We start from the raw sequence: 13131 nt of genomic DNA, 5'->3' as shown, positions 1-13131 counted from the left end.
AATGTATGTGTGTAGTTTATTTGTATACCTTAATTTCATTTCCAAATTCATATATCTCTATAACTACATATGTATACAATTCAAATTCTCAACTAATACATATTTTTATCATAATCATTATTACATAGTATTAACGGTATTTATACCCACGGCTTGAGCTTTTATATTACTTTTTTTCTGTTTCTCAAATTTATAATATAATATAGTACGCTAAAAAAAATTATCATTATTTTTATTTATTTATTTATTTTAAATACAAGTTATTCAGCTCTATGCAGCAACATTTTAACGCAGTTTCACTCACATACATAAGAATTTACCATATATGCGCAACATTTTGAAAATTGGCGATAGGCGTTTATGTGTGTGTGTGCATACATCGGCGATTAGTGGGCGCTTTTCGATAGACAATAAACTAAATAGTAGTATATTCCACGCATTACTAAACATTTAAACTACATTCTTCTGTACAGCTAAGCATATACATATATAATATATATACATAATATGTATGTGTATATGTATTTTCGGTGAATTAATTAGGTAGTGTAAATCAGTTGAAAATGCGCAATGTGGATTACAGATATCGCCAGCGCCAAATTTTTAACTTTTCAGTTTTGCATTTCTGCATTTTTTTTTTTGTTTAAATACAATTTGGTCTTAACGTAAACGACTGACGGGGTAGCTGCTTACGAAACGTAAAAAATCATTGCAATAAGTCCATTTAAAAAATATTAATTTTTTGGCTACCTCACATCTGTTGCCATTCTTATTGTATAACCTTGTTTGCCCTTTGCTGTACTTTTTTCGAATTTTATTTTGGTAATCACTATAATTAAGAGAAAAGCTATTTTAAATTACGCCGAGTTTTGCCATTTTTCAAATTCAGCAGCGAATCCTTGAGCGCATACGAAAGATACATTGAATGTAGTGGTGTATACACATACCGTTACTTAAGTATAGATGTATGCAGACTGGTATAAATACAAAACGAGTTGATGTTTGTAAATTTAGGCATCAATTTATCAGTGATACACATATAACAAAAATAATATTTAGTAATTTGCATCTACTGAGCGATTTGGTTTCAACTTATGCCTGTATAAATGCTGCGCTGACTAAGGATTATGTACGCCTGGCTTTCAACTCAGCACACAGCTGCAAAAGAATTGCACCTAGATACGAGTTATTAGTTTTGCTTTCACATTTCTTTCACATAATATATTGTTGCTCTATATTGAGTTAATCGTCCTCTTGAATGCCATTTTCACACGCGCACACGCAGCAATTTTGACCAAGTAAAACGTAGTGCAGTCACTACATTGCGCAGCACACGCGCAATAACACGCAGTTTGTTCTGATGATTGGGGTTAGACTAAATGCTGTTACAACAACAACGACAACAACCGGTTGTTTGACGCGCATTTCCTTTAAATAACAACGGAATTCTGTGCTTGCATGACGCCGCCAGCTCCACCAGTGCCGCCGTTTGCGCTGCCGTCCACACCTTGTCCCTGCACACTTTGATCGAGACGTCGGTAATTTTGGAATGTCTTCCACTCGCCGGTGTTGTAATCCAGCCGTATATGCGACTCAACCAAACAGAGTGCGGTGCTGCCGTCCTCTTGCTGCACTTTTTCCTACAATAGATAATTATATATTAGTGTCTACATGTAAGCACAGTAAGAATAATAATTTAGAGTTTACCTCAGTTTCACCCAATTTTATAACTATGACATTCTCCGAGTTGGGGCGTGGATTCTCACGCATGCCCGCCATGAAGCCCAATATGAGCGCCTTGTCCGGACGTGAAACGCGATTCGCTTTGCGGAACATTTCGTGCGCTTTATGGACATGCTCGTTCTGTAAAACACAATCACAGCGGTTAATGAATTCGCCGTTGTGGCAAAAATGCAAAAACAAGTGTTTGCTTACCGATAATGAAAGACCTTTGCGTTGTGGTGCCTGTTGCGCCTGTGGCTGTTGTTGCTGCTGCGCCTGCTGTGTCACCTGCACGATGTGTGTGGCGCGCGGCATGTTGGCCGTTGAGGCGCCTTGCTGAATTTGTATCTGCTGCGGCTGGCCGCTCGCCGTTTGCGCTGTCGTAATAATTCGTTGTTGCGGCTGCGTCTTGTGCTGCAATACGATCTGCTGTGGTCGCATTTGTTGTTGCTGCTGCTGACTCGGCTGCGTTATTATAGTGCGCTGTATTTGCGTCTGCTGCTGCTGTCCCACACCCGTGGAGTTGTTGGCGGTCTGCACCTGCACGAACTGCGGCTGTTGGCCAGGACGCTGGATCAGCGTTAGACCTTGCGGCAATGTTGTTAAGCTATTGCCCTGCACATTTGATATAACCGGTCTTATTATGGTTTGCTGGGTAGGCTGCGTACGAATCAAAATTCACATTTATATCAGAAATCTAGCAAAACTTATGTGTGGGCGTGTGTCACTACTTACCGCATTAATGAGGTTCGTTTGCGTCGGCTGTTGAACAATCATGTGTTGCGATGACAGTGTATTTGTGGGTATTAGTGTCGGTATGTGTTGTTGTTGTTTCGCTTGATTTCCACTTTGTTGTTGCAGTTGTATTGTTTGTGCTGTCTGCACACCTGTTGGTGTGGTCTTCACCAGGCTCGGTGGTCCACCGGTGCTTGTAGTCATTAATGTAGTGCCAGCGCTGGTATTTAGCCCTTGCAAGCCACTCATATTGCTAATGGGTATCTGCTGGTACATGTCGCCACCAATATTCCGCAATATTACACCCTTCTGTGTTAGTATGATGGTCTTGTTCTTCATATTTGCATTAGCATTCCCCACACTCACGCCACCCACGTTGCCTACGGAGCCGCCAACACCGGCTGGATTCGTGGATTGCACCAGTACTTGTGTTAGTTTTGGTTGTTGCGTAGCGCTCGTATTTGAGACGATCGTATGTTGCGGCTGTTGTTGCTGTAATTGAGCTTGCATATGTTGTTGTTGGGCTGCTTGAGAGGCTGGCTGTATGGTGACTGGGCGATTGGGCAGCTGCACATTTTGAATATTTAGTAAAGTAGGCTGTTGGTGTTGTTGCGTTGATGAAGTTGCTATTAGAGGCGGCGGATTTCCACTATTTGTGTTCGATGTCTGCTGCTGGCGTACCGGTGTCATCATAACACCTGACGGTGAGGTTTTCAAGAGAATCTTCGTGGGTGTTTGCGGGTTCGCCGATGCGCCAGTTTGGTATAGGGTAGTGGTGTTCTGTTGAGTTGGCCGCGCGAAGGAAGTCAGTGTCGGCATTGTAGCGGTTTGTAGTTGCTGCTGCTGTTGTTGTTGTGGTTGCGTTGCTGACGTAGTCAAGATGTATTGTGTCGGTGTGTTAGATGTACTAACTGACTGTTGTATAGTAGATTGTTGTATATGAGTATGTTGTTGTTGCTGCTGCTGCTGTTGATGCGCTTGAAGGTTGGTAGCCGAGTTAGCTGTACGCTTAGCTGGTTGTATGATTGTTTGCGATATAATAACAGGTCCACTGTTAGCGGCAGTCTTTAGCTGACTCAGCGGCATAGACTTAATGGATTGTGCCGTTGTTGTTGTCGACGTGCCAGACGAAACAAGTTGCTTCTGCAAATATTTACACATGTGATTTGAAGTTAGACCCTCTTTTCAACAATAAAGAAATGACAAATCAAAAACTTACCGGTCTCGAAACTGGTGCTGCTGTTGAGGAAATTATCACGGGTGTTGAGCTGTTAATTAGTATTGGTTGTTGTTGTTGCTGTTGCTGCTGCTGAACGCTTTGCTGAGGTATTGACTGAGCTTTCGGTGACTTAGTCGATGTTATTTTTACCGAAATATTATTTGGCAAATTCGCCAATGGATTGTTGGTCTGTCGCAACTGCTGTTGTGTGTAAATATTAGTCGACATGGTGGTGTTCGATACAGGACTCTTTGTCGTTATTGGTTTTATATCTAACTTCTCCATTTTTATCATCGTATTGGCATTAGTTGGCGATGTGTTGGTTGTGTTAATTTTTTGCCTAGTCACGGTTGTTCCGCTACCACTCAATGTTAAGCCGCTAAGCGTTTGTTTTTGTTGTTGAGGTGCTGCACGTATAAGGACATGCTGTGTGGTCTGCTGTTGCATTGTTTGTTGTTGCGCTTGTAAAGGTTGTTGTTGCGGTGTCTTTTGCTGTTGTATAATTATTCGCTGCTGCAAACGAGTCGGCGTTTGCGGCAGTTGCTGTGTCAACAACGTAGGCTGCGTTTGTGGTTCGATCTTTTCCACTTTAATATTAGGTGGCATTAAAATCTCTTCACTCTTAATTTCGATCTCTTGTTTAATTCTTTTGTGGCCGTGATTTAAATTGTTACTATTGTTATTGACTTGAGTTTGTGTTGGTGTTCGAATTTGCGTTTGTGTTTGTGTGGACATGCTGCTCACTTTCGTTGGCGTTGCAATTGTGGCAGTGGATGTGGATGTCAAAATAGAGTTGGCTACGCAAGTGGATGGTATGTCAATAGATTTAATTTGCGGCTTGCTCTCTACCAACTTAGGTGATGTTGGTTGAGTGTAGCTTAAAGACTGAGCGTATTCTGGTGTCGATGGTTCAATCTTAGTGGTCAACACATTGTCTTTACTATCCGTTAACATATCATCGATAGAACTGCTTTGATTTAAGCTGGCACCTACCTCTGTCTTGATTTCGACAGTTGTGGTAGACGACGGTGTGGTGGCGCCACCTATAGCATTGCTAGCACCACTTGTCTGTGTTGGTGATGTAGCTAATGGTGATGTGTTTTCTGCTTGAGCTGCCGTCGCTATTTGTTTCTGTTCTTGTTTCTTTTGTTGCTCTTCTAATTGTTGTTCTCGTTTACGTTTCTTGGCGGCAGCATAACCCAAGGGTTGTTCCGAAAGTTCGATCAATTTTATTCCACCGTCCTTTCGTCCCGCTGGCGTGCGACTTAGGTTTGGACGTTGTGGTGCTCCAGATACATTAGGCGTTCGAAAACCTAAAGAAGGCACTCGCGACGGAATACCTTTCAGCGGAGTTGTATCCGTCATTTTACGTGGCATACCACGTGATCGCAATGGTATTGTTGGAGCAGACGATTTTTTTAAGGAGGATTGTGCGTCTGCTGATTTATGGAGAAGTTCAGTTCGTAAATTGGCACTTTTAGGTTTTCGTTTTATGGTAAAATGCTTAACGGGATTTGGCTGCTGTCCCACCTAAGCGAATAAACAAAGGAACGGTTTAATTATAAAACTTTGATAAATATTTTGTATAGTATGCCTCTACCCACTTACCACTGACACCAAGGCATTTTTGTTTAAATATAAACATTCTAATGGAAGCATGCCTAAATCGCTGTGTTTACTGACTAATTTCCGTAAGTCGTTAACCATATCAGTGAATATAGGTCGTGTATCTTCATATTCTGAGATTTCAGTATTTAGCGAGCTAGTCGCTGGAAAAGTTTTCATAGTTTCCGCCAACATTGAGACCCACAGCTCCGAATCCAAGCCTGCCACTTCAATTACTTCCTCTAATTCAACTTTCCACTATAATTTGAAAGGATAGAAATATGAATAAATTTTTACTAGCTTCTTCACCATCATTTTAACTAGTTTTACTTAAAACACTAAAAATTCTGATAACCAAATTGTCATATCATAGCTATTTTCAAACCCACACATGGCCATAAATATGCACACCTTCACATATACATACATGTGGTACTTTCACAGTGCAAATACAGCAAGTGTACAAGTTCATCAACTAGCCAAGTGGCGGGAAAAATTTTAATCGCAATAGAATCACAATAAACAAATATATTTTAAGCAAACTAATATCTTTAATATTTAATAAGAATTAGTCGTGTTTTATAATTAAGACACTTTACTGTATAAAGTCAGTAAAATCATTAAACAAAAAAACTTGTACAAGAAAACAGTGACGAGGCACTGGCGTTCAGCGGACATGGAACCATGTCATCAACGCACATACAAATACAATCATAAAAATGCTAAACATTAAGTATTCGTAAGCTCTTGTCCGCGCATATGTTGTTTTACATGTGTGTGCTTTGGATGTGTGATCTATGTTAGGTTTTCATAATTCACACCGTCCGCGGCCCTTCCAATCAACCAAGGCACAATGCAGCTGAATTAGTATTTACGCACCTCTTCTACCAGACGTCGTGGTATATGAAAAAAACTTAGCAATAATTTTAGTTTCACTTGAGTCTGCAAATCCGGAAAACACTCCTTTATGTTGCGCAGCACTTCCTTGTTAAGTTGTGAGCATATCGACCCACTTATCCACGAATCGTTCGAAGTGCCGAGTTTGTTATGCAGCCACAATGAAGTGTCGCTGTCCCGCACATTCGCCATATTTTCACTTATTTTGATATTTTCACTGTAACAAAATCACACTATTCGTATTTGTTGCACTTCACAATTTGAGATTGCTTTGCAAACCTCCTCTGCAACAATTTCTTTATATTAGATCGCGTTTACTTTTCCAATCAAAAATTTGACACGAAATCCCGAAATGAAAATATAAATGGCGGCGTCGAACACGGTTGTATTAATGCGTGACAGTAAATCTCACAGGGTTGCCTTTCAATAAAAAAAGTTATTCCTGACGGTGTATAAAATATTGGTGGAAATGCATTTTTAGAAAAAAATTCGACCTATAGTGTAAATGATGTAAAATATATAAATAAAAATTAATAAATTTTTGGAAAAGATAAATATTTTATTGTAATTAGTGTTCAAATGTTACTAAACAACTAGAATACTAATTTAAGTACCTCTGTTTTACTTTCTTCTATCCACGTCACTTTATGCTTTTCACTTTCATCGTATGCCAGTTATCATCCACTTTCCTCCATTTCCATTCGTAAATAGATGTGAAGAAATCATGGAATTAGAAAGATTAAACACATAACACATAAATGCCATGGATTACTTGGATGACGACAGTACTGTCACTGCGAAAAGGAAAAGTATATCCAATTCGGCAAAAATTCTAATAGCTGCAACTGGTGGTGTGGGCATTGGGTTAAGTGTCATATGTGCGTCTTTTGTAGCGCCTGCTTTTCGACGAATATGTCTTCCATATGTTCCCGCCACCACTGAGCAGGTTAGAAATGTGCTCAGCTTCTTACCTAAGAACTCACCAAATAAATTATTGGACATAGGATCTGGTGATGGGCGAATTGTAGTAGGTATATTTATTTAATAAACCATACGCCAATCGGCTTTATACATATGTATATACTAATTTTTTGATTTAAAAAATTAAAAAAAATCGTATTGTATGATTAGCGGCGGCTAAAAACGGACTAAACGCAGATGGTGTTGAACTCAATCCATGGTTGGTATGGTACTCACGATTATCAGCTCTACGACAAGGTGTCTATGGTAAAACACACTTCTATAGACGTGATTTGTGGAAATATAACGTAGCGCCGTATGAATATGTGGTTATATTCGGTGTGGAACAGATGGTAAATATAATACATTTGAATTAATTTCATTTGATGTGATTTTAATTATTTTCCTAAAGATGAAAGATTTGGAAAAGAAGCTAATTGCCGAGTCACCCAGAAATGCCAAAATTATCGCATGCAGGTTTCCACTGCCCAATTTGCAACCACAACGTATTATAGAAGAAGGCGTTAACACTGTCTGGTTTTATGACTTGAACAAAGCTGAGTCAATTGCCGAAAGAAATACATAATATGTCATAATTAACATTAAAAATACGATTCGTTTTTCTGAAATTTTTATTTGCTGTATAAGGTGTTGCGCTGGTTTTCAATCAAGCTTTAAAATCGCAAAATGAACTGGACATAGCAAATAGTTCAAAGTACTTACATACATACATACATAAAAAGTGCAGACACATTTACTATACATATTTTAAGATTAAAATGGATTGATATATCAGTCAGAGAGCAATACCGATGCTTATTTACCGTGAGATGAGTATGAATTTCGCGGAAAACGAATTTTAAGGACGCTGGCTTGTTAGCTGTTTTTAATCAAAATTTTAGTGCTTACAATGTGCCGTTTTCTTCGTAAAATGATACGTAATTACATACATAAATAAGAGTTCACAATTTTCTGTTTTTTATCATACTTTTTTGATATTTTTTCCAACCCGTTGCACGTTTCGCAATCTTCGACGCAATTTTAGCAAAAAATTTGGCTGTGACTGAGCTGGCAGTTGCTAAAAACGTCGCCCAAGATATATAAATTTATTTTCAGGGTCACGATACACTTCTGTAAATCCTATTTTTGCATAATGTTGTTGAAAGATTTCAGAATCCTTAAAAGACAAACGGACATGAACACCAAAACATCCATTCGAACGTAATGTGGCCAAAGTTACAGTTATTAAACGCTTCAAAATTCCATAATCCCGTAATAATGCATCCTTTAAGGCGGTAGCTGTTATTAAAGCCGGATATGCGTTACTTACTTCAACTGGACATTGATATTCATAATTATGAAAATCGCGTATCATTTCAGCAATAAGCGCATTAAGCTTAGATGAATGTCTCTGTGCAGTTTCTGAGCCATTTGCCACATCAATGAAGTTGTCTTTTTCCAGAAGAGATTCGGAGTACTTTTCTCTCATCGATGGTATCCAACATACTTCCACATTTCGCATGAATGTGTGAATGTTTAAGGCAGCAGCTGCATAACCAACAATGGCATTAGAAGCATCATGTGCAACAATACACAACTGAGGATATAACGTGACAAAATGTCCAACAATATTATCCGCAATAAGTTCACTCAAATGACTGGGAAACAGAGATTGAAAACCCATGTCACTTTCGACCGGTCTATCGTCCGCACCATTTACGCTTAACTGCAAAAACGCCTGTGTACAAACTTGTCCTAGCTCAACTTCGTCAATTGGTGTATAGGGGCGTATTAAATGATAGTCGCTTGTTGGCAGTTCAGGTAGTTTATATAGAAACAAGTCATTTCCGGAATCGACAGGCATCAGACGCTTCGAAAAAGAACAATAATTTGTTATAAAAGACAGTTAATGAAATCAAAATTTTTGAGAGGCTCACTTGCAAATCAGCGATAAGACCGCCACGAAATACCCAAGGTTCTTGTTCGCCCGACATGAAAGCCTCCTTCCAGCCCTTACTAAACCCTGTAAGTAGTTAATGTAAAGTACACCACATGCAAATAAATTCACGTCCCTTTCCTTCCATATATGTATATGCTTACATGTGTATGTACCCTGCGTGTAGGTTTGAACATTAGGCGGGAAATGGCCAAGACTCAGCCATTTCACGAAGGCATTTAGTAGTGTCAAAGTACCAGCAATGTCCCACACGTAAGAAAACAAATCATGACATATCTCCTTGTTAGCACAATTCGCGATTTTACGTAGCAATTCGTGTACAGAATTACAATGCTTGGAGAATGATTCCGCTCGCTGCATCCACTCGGCTACCTCTGGTTTGGGCGATACTGCGCCATCCGCATTAGAACATTTTCTGACAGCTTTGTCGTTACCTAGCAACACACTAGCATTTGATTTTAACCAGTTGAATTCATTTAATAGCTTAAAACCACGATTTCCATGTTCAAATGGCAGATAAAAAAGATCACATAGTAAGTAAAGATCCTCCACAGTAATGCTACTACTACTACCGGCCTCCGGGGGATTTCTGTCAAGGGAAAATATTATAAATATTTCATATAGCGTAAAGAAACAAAAAAAGTAATTACTTGTCATCGCAGTCTTTCATATCGGCATTTGAGAGAGGCGAACCTTCAGAGCTTTCCACCTGCATGCTATTCTGTATAAGAAGCAGAGTTAGAAAAGTAAAATTGTTAATATTTGCACTCACGAAATTTTAAATTTGCAATTCTTTACATTCAGTTCGTTCAGCGAGCCATTGCAAATATCATCATCATCGTCCACACCTTCAGCCATTACAACATCCTCAGAAATCATTTTGCGATCTTCCTTGCCGGAAGCCTGCGAAGCTAGACTGCTGCTGCATTCCATCGGTTCATTGCCACCTGCGCTGATTGCACTGAGCGGACTCAAAGTATGCTCATCTACCATAGGTAGCGCACCTGTATTATTTACAATTTCTCTCGGCGTACCGCTGGTGTCTATTGATAATTCTGGCGCCTTTTCAACAGGTGTGTCAACACTTTCAATTGTTACAGCATCCGGCAACTTCTCTTCATGATTCAAGTTCACAATTGGCGATTCTGTAGTAAGTGATTGTGCTTTCTCCACACTCATTTCCTCCTCCTTATTCCCATTATCCTGATTTAGTGTTGTCAATGCATTATTTGCATTTAAATTTGACTTTGTAAGTGCTGAGCTATTCTCAATTGCTACCGGTATTGGTTTTGTTATTGCCGTTGTTAGCTCCAGTCCAGAAACTGGCGATTTCAGAATCCCGCCTTCCGTGTCTAAATTTCTTGGCAATATATCCTCCACAACTTTGGAGTGCATTATTGGTACCGCTACGATGGATATTGGAATTTTTTTGGGCAGCTCGATATTTGACGCTACACATGTGGGTATGGGATTTACAATGTCGTCATTTGTTACAACTTTTGTTGGAGAAACCAAGGAATTCATAACGGGATTCGCAATCGGATTAATAACAGATGAGTTAACGGTACTGCACACGTCAGCCAAAGCTTGGAGTTGTGTGGTGTTCACTTCAGGCACCGTTATAGTTTTCGTGCTAGTCGATGTCGTTGTTGTTGTCGTCAAACTCATACAGGTATTAATAGACGGTATAATTGGAATAATAGGCATAACCACTATCCAACAAAAACAAATATATATGGGCAATAAGTTGAAAATACTGAAATAAGTGAGATGTGAAAGATCTTACTTGTTACTTGTGGTTGCGGTTTCGTAATGGGACCCCAGGCTTCCTTTGCCACAAAGAACTCAGGCAACCATTCGTCAATAGCGTTTCTAAAAAAAAATATATACAAAAACACATTGTCGATACGTGAATTCCATTTATTTTTATATCTAAATAAGCCATAAACTTACTTTAATGCAATGCGTGGATGATACATATTTTTCGATAAGCAATCCACAGGCAATTCTTCCTCATTCGTACCGTCCTCGTTTTCGGTTTCGAGTTTAATGTCAGCAGAAATAGAACCTTGATTCAAAGTAAATTAATATATCAATATGAATCCACATTTTTTTCTTGCAATACTCACTGTTTACTTTAGAATCAAGACTGCATTTCGACCAGCTGGCTAAGGTGTGAATAGCAATGGTATTCGCGTGGAACTCACAGTTTGGATTAGTCATAACTCCTCGTAAATGTGGTATTAATTCTGGTGAACGACCGGAATAAGGACCTAAGAAAACTCGTTTTTGATCGTAATCGTTCGCATGCAAATTATCCCAAATAACCGGTGGTCGACGTAATATTTCAGTTATTTCCTGAATTGATTCGAGACTAATAATTTTTGAGATTACTTTGTTTCCAGTCCACATGATATCGATATCATGATTTAGTTTTGAACCTAACGTATTTAAATATTCTGAATCGTGAACTGTAGGTATCGCACGTGTACTACAATACTGAGTGGGGCAAAATAGGAATCTCGGATTGCCTAAATGTGTGAATATTTCGTTTGTAACAGATACCTAGTTTCAAAGAAAATATTATAAATAATGAATATAAATATTAATGTTTGTGTTACTTGAGCATTGGCAAATGTTTGAAAAGCTTCTTTATCAACTTTGGACATTTCCGAGTCGATATCGTCAAAAAGTAATGCAAATGCTTCACATCCAAATTGTGAAACCTGGTCCAGTTTTCTTTTTAGTGTTTGAATTTCTTTTGGGCTACTGTACGACATATCCAAGCCAGGTGAGAGAGCGTAGTAAAACATTACATTGTGCTCCCTAGCCGCCGTTATTAAACCTGCAACCATTGTATTATTCATTTTGCATTAAACACTTACTTATCTACGAAATTAAATTAATAATTATAATACTTGTTAGATGATCAGCTTCTTCAACCGTGTATAGTTCACGCCAATAAGCTCTATGTTTATAATCATCCTTTGGAGCGTACACATATGAGTCCATACCCCATTTCTTCATCCTAATATATTTAAATTATAAAAATAATTTATCATTAAAATAATATATTTTTACGCACTTTGTAAATAGATCCTTCCGTTGCTCGGTTGTCCAGGGTCTACCATAGAACCCTGCATTTAGAAATAAAAACTTGTAGTAATTCATTTAAAGGAGAATACACTAACATTACCCTCAATTACACCACATATGAAATTTCGACCCTCCTTGCGGTCCCGCATTTCTTTTACGGTATTCGCAGGTTTTTCACCGGCCTGTTTTTCGTCCACCATTGGTTCTTCAACTTCTAAATTAAGTGTGTCCTCCATTATAAGAGGCTGATGAGTCCACTCAAGTTATCTCAAATGTCTATTATGTTATTAATATTATATTTTATATCACTTTTGAAGTTTTCTGAGTTGTTTGTTACTTTTTTTTTTGTGGGCAACTTTTAACAAGTTAAAGTTCGTTCAATCGTTTAAAGTAACAGTACTACGAATATTTGTAAACTTATAATACTTTAAACACTTCTAAAGTACGCACTTTCGGCTAGACACTTTAAATTAAATTTGCAAATATTTTTACAAAATAATTGCAAAAATGTAAACCATTGCAATAAAAGCCGCTGGAGATTAGTTCAATGAAATGTGAGCACAGTAATCGACAACGAGTGAAATCGATAAATAACTGTGGCTCGAATGTGCTCGTAACATTTTAAAACGGCATTCTCAACAAATACATTACAGTAGGCGAGGAATTTATTTCCCAATAAGACCGTTAACGCTTATAAGAACACATAATAATAATGTTCTCAAATTTAAAAACACACAGAACGAATATCATATTATTATATTGTTCATTAAATTCAATTAAACAATTAATGCAACAATGGGATATAGTACAATCGGTAATATTTTTTCTACAGCAAATGAACAATAGTACAAGAACTTCCTATAAGAATGATTTCATATTCAATTAGAACCATTAATGTCGTACGTTTATTATGATAAATGTTCTCTCTATGGTATGTGCT

General features: G+C 38.3%; 3 protein-coding genes across 3 annotated transcripts; 1 reads left to right on the top strand and 2 right to left on the bottom strand.

Annotated features, from left to right (window-relative positions):
• Nucleotides 1-2: 2 nt before the first annotated feature.
• Nucleotides 3-6562, bottom strand: LOC105223130 (negative elongation factor A). Its single transcript, XM_011200759.4, has 7 exons — nucleotides 6161-6562; nucleotides 5285-5539; nucleotides 3677-5206; nucleotides 2458-3600; nucleotides 1936-2382; nucleotides 1708-1863; nucleotides 3-1640 (listed from the first exon to the last, which is right to left on the bottom strand). Exons 1-7 carry the CDS (start codon nucleotides 6368-6370, stop codon nucleotides 1431-1433), a joined length of 3951 nt encoding a protein of 1316 aa, XP_011199061.2. The 5' UTR covers nucleotides 6371-6562; the 3' UTR covers nucleotides 3-1430.
• Nucleotides 6563-6878: 316 nt separating this feature from the next.
• Nucleotides 6879-7747, top strand: LOC105223132 (ATP synthase subunit C lysine N-methyltransferase). The gene is made up of 3 exons (XM_011200761.4): nucleotides 6879-7209; nucleotides 7310-7491; nucleotides 7551-7747. Exons 1-3 carry the CDS (start codon nucleotides 6942-6944, stop codon nucleotides 7722-7724), a joined length of 624 nt encoding a protein of 207 aa, XP_011199063.1. The 5' UTR covers nucleotides 6879-6941; the 3' UTR covers nucleotides 7725-7747.
• A 5-nt stretch (nucleotides 7748-7752) lies between these two features.
• Nucleotides 7753-12784, bottom strand: LOC105223133 (protein O-GlcNAcase). Its single transcript, XM_011200762.4, has 12 exons — nucleotides 12292-12784; nucleotides 12181-12232; nucleotides 12014-12123; nucleotides 11717-11940; nucleotides 11225-11660; nucleotides 11049-11163; nucleotides 10882-10967; nucleotides 9894-10807; nucleotides 9746-9816; nucleotides 9239-9684; nucleotides 9076-9161; nucleotides 7753-9008 (listed from the first exon to the last, which is right to left on the bottom strand). The coding sequence occupies exons 1-12, from the start codon at nucleotides 12425-12427 to the stop codon at nucleotides 8217-8219; spliced, it is 3468 nt and encodes a 1155-aa protein (XP_011199064.1). The 5' UTR covers nucleotides 12428-12784; the 3' UTR covers nucleotides 7753-8216.
• Between the last annotated feature and the right edge of the window lie 347 nt (nucleotides 12785-13131).

This window comes from Bactrocera dorsalis, chromosome 2 (genome assembly GCF_023373825.1).
Source record: "Bactrocera dorsalis isolate Fly_Bdor chromosome 2, ASM2337382v1, whole genome shotgun sequence".
Taxonomy (NCBI): Eukaryota; Metazoa; Arthropoda; class Insecta; order Diptera; family Tephritidae; genus Bactrocera; species Bactrocera dorsalis.
This window is presented reverse-complemented; position numbering and strand designations above follow the sequence as displayed.

Excerpts from the sequence above, each read along its gene's own strand:
- LOC105223132 (XM_011200761.4), top strand. The coding sequence starts at position 6,942 with ATGGATTACTTGGATGACGACAGTACTGTCACTGCGAAAAGGAAAAGT. Across the intron at positions 7,210-7,309 it reads TGATGGGCGAATTGTAGTAG|CGGCGGCTAAAAACGGACTA; the intron begins GTATATTTATTT and ends TTGTATGATTAG. Across the intron at positions 7,492-7,550 it reads TATTCGGTGTGGAACAGATG|ATGAAAGATTTGGAAAAGAA; the intron begins GTAAATATAATA and ends ATTTTCCTAAAG.
- LOC105223133 (XM_011200762.4), bottom strand. The coding sequence starts at position 12,427 with ATGGAGGACACACTTAATTTAGAAGTTGAAGAACCAATGGTGGACGAA. Across the intron at positions 12,124-12,180 it reads CGGAAGGATCTATTTACAAA|GATGAAGAAATGGGGTATGG; the intron begins GTGCGTAAAAAT and ends TAAATATATTAG. Across the intron at positions 9,162-9,238 it reads CACGCAGGGTACATACACAT|GGTTTAGTAAGGGCTGGAAG; the intron begins GTAAGCATATAC and ends AACTACTTACAG.
- LOC105223130 (XM_011200759.4), bottom strand. The coding sequence starts at position 6,370 with ATGGCGAATGTGCGGGACAGCGACACTTCATTGTGGCTGCATAACAAA. Across the intron at positions 5,207-5,284 it reads AAAATGCCTTGGTGTCAGTG|GTGGGACAGCAGCCAAATCC; the intron begins GTAAGTGGGTAG and ends TTATTCGCTTAG. Across the intron at positions 1,864-1,935 it reads GCAAAGGTCTTTCATTATCG|AACGAGCATGTCCATAAAGC; the intron begins GTAAGCAAACAC and ends TGTGTTTTACAG.